General features: G+C 46.4%; 1 protein-coding gene across 2 annotated transcripts; it reads right to left on the reverse strand.

The window, feature by feature from the left end:
- Window positions 1-556: 556 nt before the first annotated feature.
- On the reverse strand, window positions 557-7,457 carry LOC125132053 (endogenous retrovirus group V member 2 Env polyprotein-like). Of its 2 annotated transcripts, XM_047788844.1 has the most exons (4): window positions 7,311-7,457; window positions 6,544-6,624; window positions 4,111-4,158; window positions 557-3,043 (listed from the first exon to the last, which is right to left on the reverse strand). In XM_047788844.1, exon 4 carries the CDS (start codon window positions 2,593-2,595, stop codon window positions 1,489-1,491), a length of 1,107 nt encoding a protein of 368 aa, XP_047644800.1. In that variant the 5' UTR covers window positions 2,596-3,043; window positions 4,111-4,158; window positions 6,544-6,624; window positions 7,311-7,457; the 3' UTR covers window positions 557-1,488. The 2 variants fall into 2 exon arrangements, with proteins under 2 accessions (XP_047644800.1, XP_047644799.1); XM_047788843.1 differs by lacking the exon at window positions 4,111-4,158.
- Between the last annotated feature and the right edge of the window lie 326 nt (window positions 7,458-7,783).

Genomic DNA, 7,783 nt, shown 5'->3' on the forward strand with positions numbered 1-7,783 from the left:
AAAGTATTCCTAAGGAGTTCCCTTGTGATGCAGTGGGTTAAGGACATGGTGTTGTCACTGCAGCAGCTCAGGTCACTGCTGTGGTCCAGGAAATTTCACATGCCACAGGTGCCTAAAAGGAAATAAAAAAGAAAGTGCTCCTAAAATTTAAAAAATTGAAAAGTTGTGGAGTTCCCATGTGGCACAGTGGTTAACGAATCCGACTAGGAACCACAAGGTTGCAGGTAGGATCCCTGGCCTTGTTCAGTAGGTTAGGGATCCAGCATTGCCATGAGCTGTGGTGTAGTTCACAGACACGGCTTGGATCCCTCACTGCTGTGGCTCTGGCATAGGCCGATGACTACAGCTCTGATTAGACCCCTAGCCTGAGAAACTCCATATACCATGAGAAGCGGCCCTAGAAAAGGCAAAAAAGACCCCCCCCCAAAAAAAATTGAAAAGTTGTTAAGGAAAACCACTGAACTCTCCCAGTTGAAATTCAGGCTGTTACTTAACTGAATGCCAAACTGAGGTCTGCTCACCCAATGCCCAGTAAAGTCAATCCACTGACACTGGATTGTGATGAAGAAAAGTACAGCATTTATTCACAGGATGTCAAGCAAGCAGGATGGGCAGCTAATGCTTAATGAACCTGAACTCCCTGATAGCTTTCAGGCAAGGGTTTTTAAAGACTAAAATTAAGGATGAGTGTCTTAAGCATGTGATTAGCTTGCGGATTCTTCTGATTGTCTGGGTGTTAAGCAACAAAGTTATATTTCTGCCATCTTGTTCATCACTCTTCTGGTTCCAACTTTTCTGGGTCTCCATGGCTGTGGTCAGCAGGTTTCATCACGGGGTCCTGGCTTCTGTAAAACAACTCAAGAAAATGCATCGGATTGTTATCTATATCCCTCGAGGAGGAACTAGGAGTCCTGTGACTCTGCTTTATGGCTGAACTTTTCTTGCTTGATTGCTATTCTTTGTTTCTGCATTTTTTTTTCACTTCTATAATTATTAACTGCTTGAATCTGCTCTTTGGAACCTGCAAAGGCCTAGGGGACTAAAGATTTTTCTACAAACAGGAAGTGGGGGACACAGAGGGCACTGTATCCAGGAAGGCCCTGCAGGACCTGCTCAGTTTCAGTTCCCCCTTTCTTCCATACTCCTCAATCCTAAGGGGGACAGGGGCGACGACCGCTCTGGCTACTTCCTGCTGAACAGGGGCGATGTTAATTCTTTAGGATTAGAGGAGAGAAAGTTTTGAAACTTCTTTTCAAAGAATTCTCAAGTCCCAGGCTTAACATAAGTATTTTGGATTATGAAAACATTTGTCTCTCTTTTGACCACTTTGTCACAGCACCTGGACAGATATTTGAAAATTAATAAGCACATTACAAAGAGGATGATCATCAAAGTGGACCCTTGAATCAGTACCCCCCAAAGAGTCCCCCCTATTCCAGATGGCAACCAGGAAAATAAGTCCTGGTGCATATCCTCTTTAGGTCCATCCTATAACCAGGTAGCCTGTTGACTTACTTTATTTACTTGGGTTTCAACTTCTCCATTGGAATTGATGTATGTGCAGCATGTGTCATGAGCCACTGCACATACTCCTCCTTCTTTTGCCCGTAAGAAATCAAGAGCCATTCTATTATCCAGGACCACTCGAGCCATGGAGTTCAAAGATGTGTGTTGGGCTGCAATACTTTCAGCTGTGTCCTCAGCAATTTGTTCAATTGTGGCAGATAGGTTACGGATCATATCTCTATTGATATAAATTCCGGCACTTGGTATGAGGTTGCTTTGTCCTTTATTGTCCTCATACCTAGCCATTATCTCTCTTTTAAGGCGGGAGTTTGATTTAGAGTGGGAAGTGATGCTCTGCAGGCTGTGCACGGAGAAGGGGGTCCTAAAATATCCCAGTAGGCATGACCCTTGCATTTGCCAGCTGTCTAAGCAGCGATGTGCCCATCCTTGCGTTGGCGAGTCACTCCCTATGCCACAGACAAAGACAAATCCCGGAGGAGCACAAGTTACACCTCCCAGGGTAGTGTCATTAATTTCTTCATTTTGGGGGAGTTTAGAGATTATGTTGTCAAGCCAGGGGTGAGAACTACTACAAGCCTTCCACAGTCCATTTACATGATATCCAACTTGTTTGACTTTCTGGCATAAATTGGAGTCAGAATTAGCCCTTACACATTCATTCAGTGTACATTTGGGGGGGTTTTGGGCATCACATTTTCTCAGAAGAAATTTGAGGGACCTTGGGGGACCAGTAGTCATTTTTCCTGCGATGGAAATTACCTCAGACAGGTGGAAGCAAGGAGTTGGGGTATTCTGAGGCCCACTGGCTATCTGAACTTGGAATGTGAGTCGTGGAGGAGAAAGATTATAGAAGGTCTCAGGGTCTGGTATGGTATCAAAATCAGTGATGGGGACCACTGATGGGAGATACTGTCCATGGCTGGCACGAGGGCTCATATGACATATCCAACAATTATTTAAATTCCCACCATCGGCTACACTCTGAGACAACTTAACTAGAGTATTTTCCTTCCAGGAAGTAGCAGACACCAGTGAGATGAGACAGTAAAGAAAAACAAGAGCCATCATTACAGTTGGGGCCAACAGCTTATATGGGAAGAGTGGTGGCCATAAACTTTGGTACTAACCCTATTACCACAAGGGTTAAATTAAAATAGAGCAAGAGATAAGTATCTCCTGTTATCAATATTACAACAAATAACAGATCTGATTGACTGCAATAACAGGCAGGTAAAATGATGAATCAGGAAGCAAGCAAAGGGACCTAAGCAAATGATAAATCGGAAAAGTGCTCCAGCTGATTATAAATGCTATTATGAATGGCCACACGTCCTTGACTACTTATCTAAGATAATTTCTTCAACTTTAACTGGAGCCTGGGTCCAGACTTGCAGGAAGGAGCACTGGCTTTCAGCCAGCCTTGTGGTTATCTTTTCTGTAACTGCTGAGGACTAGGTTCGCAGTTGGGTCAGGAGCCAGCTTCACCCACGTGCCTGCTTCATCCACAGCTTGACTCCTGTCAATTTAACGGAAGAGCGAGTTACCAGCAGAACAAGGTAAGGTCCCACCCTCTAAGGGTGGAGTTGGTTCTTTGGGTGTTTGCCCTTCTGCGTTTTCAGGAGTACCCAGTCTCCAGGTCTACCATGCTGGAGGGGGACATCTGTGGGAAGCATCATTTTATCAGTAACAAATTTATAAGTAGCACCTAAAACCAACACCAGGGAGTTCCTGTTGTGGCGAAGCGGAAATGAATCCAACTAGCATCCGTGAGGATGTGGGTTCAATCCCTGGCCTCAGTGGGTTAAAAGATCTGGCATTGCCATGAGCTGTGGTGTAGGTCGCAGAAGCAGCTCGGATCCCGAATTGCTGTGGCTGTGGTGTAGGCTGGCAGCTGTAGCTCTGATTTGATCCTTAGCCTGGAAATTTCTGTATGCCATGGGTGCAGCCCTAAAAAAAAGACAAAAAATAAAAATAAAACCAACCCCAATATTTGCACATATCTTACAGTGTCTTGTTCTCTTACCTTTCGATCAGATGTCTGGTCCCCTAACCACTCAGAGTAGAGGAAGGGTCTCCTACACAATATCTCATAAGGACTCTACTGGAGTCTACTTCTAGGAGCCACTCACGTTCTTTTCTTCTTTTTTTTTTTTAGCTACAGTTGTGGCATGCAGAAATTCCCAGGCCAGGGGTTGAACCTGCACTGTAGCAGCTACCCAAGCTACAGCAGCGACAACACTGGATCCTTTACCCACGGAGCTACCAGGGAACTCCAGAGGCATTCTACTTCTAAGCAGTGTGACCAGCAGTCCTCTATCCCAAGTTATGTTCGTTTCTTGGTAGAAACTGTCAAGATACAAGATTCTTCTTTCTCTAGCTAAAAGGAAGTCCACAAAACTGCCAGCAAATCAAGAAGAAAAAAAAAACATACTAAGAATAGGCCACCTATTCTGAAAAGTTAATTCCCCATAGAGGAAACACAAGTAGATAATAAACATATGAAATGATGGGAGTCACAAGCCAAGAAAATGCAAATCAGAACAAGCTTTTTTTCACCCTTGAAATGAAGGGAAATTGGTTTACCGTGGCGCAGCCTTGCAGGAAGCCCAGGTGAGTCCTGGAATTGGAGACCTATAGAAACGCAGCCAAATGCAATTTATGATTCTCTCTATTTATTGCACACAATCCCAACATCACAAGTGAGTCATGGAAGTAAGAAAGAGAAGAGGGTTCTGGAAGGAGGCAGCCCAACGGGAATGACGCCCCCAGCCCTCACCCCCCATGGGTCTCAGCATTAGAGTGAGGGGGACGTCACAGAGCCTCCAAGAGCACAGCTCACCCGCGACCAAGAGCCGTCAAGTTGCTCAGCTCAGTGGTTCCACTTTAAGGAGCCTCCTGCAGGGAGTACCCTTAGGTCCTGGGGTGGGGGTGGGGGTGGGGGTGGGGGTGGGGGGTCTTATCTCTATTCATCGTTCCTGTTTCAGTGAAGTCTTTCCTTGGACCTTACCAAAGTCTTTACTCCTCTCAATACTCTTAATATATCACACTTACACACTTGCAGTCTAACATCTTTTTTTTTTTCCTTATTTTTTAGGGCTGTGCCCACAGCATATGGAGGTTCCCAGGCTAGGGATCTAATTGGAGGTACAGCTGCCAGTCAGCACCACAGCCACAACAATGCAGGATGCAAGCCACGTCTGCAACCTACACCACAGCTCACGGCAATGCCATATCCTTAACCCACTGAGCGAGGCCAGGGATCGAACCCACAACCCCACGGTTCCTAGTCAGATCTGTTTCTGTTGTGCCACGACGGGAACTCCAACATGTGAGCTTCTTAACCTACTATTTAACAAGATTGAGTGGCAGATCTAAACTATTTGTAAATTTTGACGTAGAATGTAAAACTCCGTTTCATGATACATGCAAAACTGTAACATAAAATTAAAAATACCTGTGATTTCTAGTAGTGACAAAGTCATGAATTCTGCCAATAATATTAGGCTGCCAAAGCTCCAGGTTAAGGATCCCCATCCTAGACTTGTTCCTCATCAGTCCAAAGGGTCACTTCCTCTGATTCACTCTAAAATATGTGTGCCCCCACCCCCGCCCTCCACTTCTCCACTTACCGAGACACTCAACTACCAAGTCTTAGCTACTGATTAAGTGAAAAACCACAGGCCCAAAATGGCATCACTTATGCTAAAGCCAGGAAACCAAACCTAGACTTGACTTGACTCATCTGCATGTTTCCACCTTCTCCAGAAATGTAATCCTTTTTTTTTTTCTTCTTTTGCTTTTTAGGGCCGCACTCACAGCATGTAGAGGTTCCCAGGCTAGGGGTCTAATCAGAGCTACAGCTGCGGGCCTACGCCAGAGCCACAGCAACGTGGGACCTGAGCTGCCTCTGTGACCTACACCCCAGCTCAGGGCAACGCTGGATCCTTAATCCACTGAGCAAGGCTAGGGATTGAACCCGCAACCTCATGGTTCCTAGTCGGACTTGTTTCCGCAGCGCCATGACAACTCTCTCCAGAAATGTAATCTTAACCAAGGAGTTTGGAATTTGCTGGTCAGCACCAAAGAGTGGTCTGTCTGTGGACCCTCTCCATCCCTGGTGCCCCGAGGAAGAAGTGGATTTGTGTGGTAAACTCCATTCCTTTCCCCCGTCAAAGAAAACCTGGCCTAAAAATAATCTTTCCTTTTGTTTCCCTAATGGCTCCCTTGCGCCACCCTTCTTCCTATTAAAAACCTTGTATTTTGTGTAATTGCTGGAAGCCTTCTGGTTGCCACATGGGCTGCTGCCCAGTTCTTGAAACACCTAATAAAGCAATTCAATCTTCACATGTACTCAGTTGAATTTGTGTGCGTGTTTTGTTTCTTTGGGTTGTTTGTTTTTCCTGCCACGTGAAGCAGCTTGATCTGGGAATCTCAGTTCCCAGACCAGGGATTGAACCTGGGCTGCAGTGGTGAATGTGCCAAGTCCTAAGCCCCAAACCACCAAGGAACCCCCTGAATTTTGTTTTTTTGATGTTTTTTTCTTTTTTGGCTTCCTTGCAGCATATGGAGTTCTCGGCCCTGGGGTGAGATTGGAGCTGCAGTTGTGACCTATCAGCAGCTGCAGTAATACTGGATCCTTTAACCCATTGTGCCAGGCTGGGGCTCCCTGGCACTGCAGAGACACCATCCATCCCATTGCGCCACAGTAGGAACTCCTGAATTATTATTATTATTATTATTATTATTTTGTCTTTTTAGGGCTGCACCCATGGCATATGGAGGTTCCCAGGCTAGAGGTCAAATCGGAGCTGCAGCCGCTGGCCTACACCACAGCCACAGCAACGCAGGATCCAAGCAGTGTTTGTGACCTACACCACAGCTCAAGGCAACAGCACATCCTTAACCCACTGAGCAAGGCCAGGGATTGAACCTGCGTCTTCATGATGCTAGTCAGATTCGTTTCGGCCGAGCCACGACAGGAACGCCCTTGAATTTTGTTTTTTTAACACTGCTCACCTGCTGAAGATCCTTGTTCTGGAAGGAGAAGGAGATCTCTGCAGAGCAGGACTTGGTCTCCTGTAGAGCTGCGTTTCAGGCCTAGAGTTCAAGAAAAGTCCATGATACAAAATTCAAAGTTTAAGGTCTAGCATGTAGGAGAGTACCCAATTTTGTACATGGGGAAAAAGATACTCGTCTAGCTATGTGTTTGCTTAAATTTCTGTGACTATAGCAGTAAACGTCATTCCTTTCATTGCTTGAAAGATAATTCAATCAATTGTTTGAACAACGAAGCAAATGCAGAAAAAGTTAACTACTTCCAAATCTATCTCCCAAAAATACTCTGAAGAAATAGGTTGGAGATAAAATTCAGTGCCTCACATCTAGGAAACGGAGGGGATAGAATGAAAGCCTCGGTCCAGGCTCCAAAGCTCTCACTTAGGCCATTGCTCCCAAAGACACTGCCAATTTCACCTCCCGAACCTGGGGCAGGCAGATGCTTCTAGGCCAGGGATCGAACCTGCACCACATCAGTGACAATGCCAGATCATTAACCACCAGGGAACTCCCCAACCCTGTATTTAAAGGTGCTTAAGTACGTCCTCATTTCCTCCTGGACTTTGTTTTCTGCTCATGGCACTCCTCTTTCAATATCCCCATCTGGGGGGAAGGGGACACCTAGGAAAGTGCCTTTCTCACAGGCCGGTGAGGGACAGAGCAGGTTGTAAAGCTAGCGGGGCTCAGAACAGCACCCAGCCCCTGCCCCCTGCCTCCCCCATTCTTACCTGGAGAAGGGCGCCAGCCCAAGGACGCAGCCCTGAGCAAAGTGAGGAAGGAGGCCAGGGGACTGGCTCTATTTGTCTGGCTCCTCCCCTCCTCTTGCAGAGTCTGCAAATTCTTAGACTCAATCCTTTTTCAATCCGCAACCCCCCTCAGGATATCTCAAGCAGCCCGAGGTCCCTGCTGACTTCCTGTCCGGCGCCCACTTGAGCAACACCTCCAGCTCCCATTCCTTGGTTCTCTAGCTGAATGCGTCTCGCCCCCAACACACAGCCAGGACGCCAAGCTCCCCATGCAATAAAGTCACTGCTCATTGCCGAGTTATTCAGCCAGAACCCCCAGAGTCAAACTTGTTTTCTCTCTTTTCCTCAATCCTCACATTTAATCATTCGCAAGCCCTTGACCTGGTCTGCTTCTTTCTCTCTCTGTGGCTCTGTACCCGAGCAGGACCCTATGGGGCTTTCCCCCCAGGTCCAAT

Source organism: Phacochoerus africanus, chromosome 8 (assembly GCF_016906955.1).
Source record: "Phacochoerus africanus isolate WHEZ1 chromosome 8, ROS_Pafr_v1, whole genome shotgun sequence".
Lineage (NCBI taxonomy): Eukaryota > Metazoa > Chordata > Mammalia > Artiodactyla > Suidae > Phacochoerus > Phacochoerus africanus.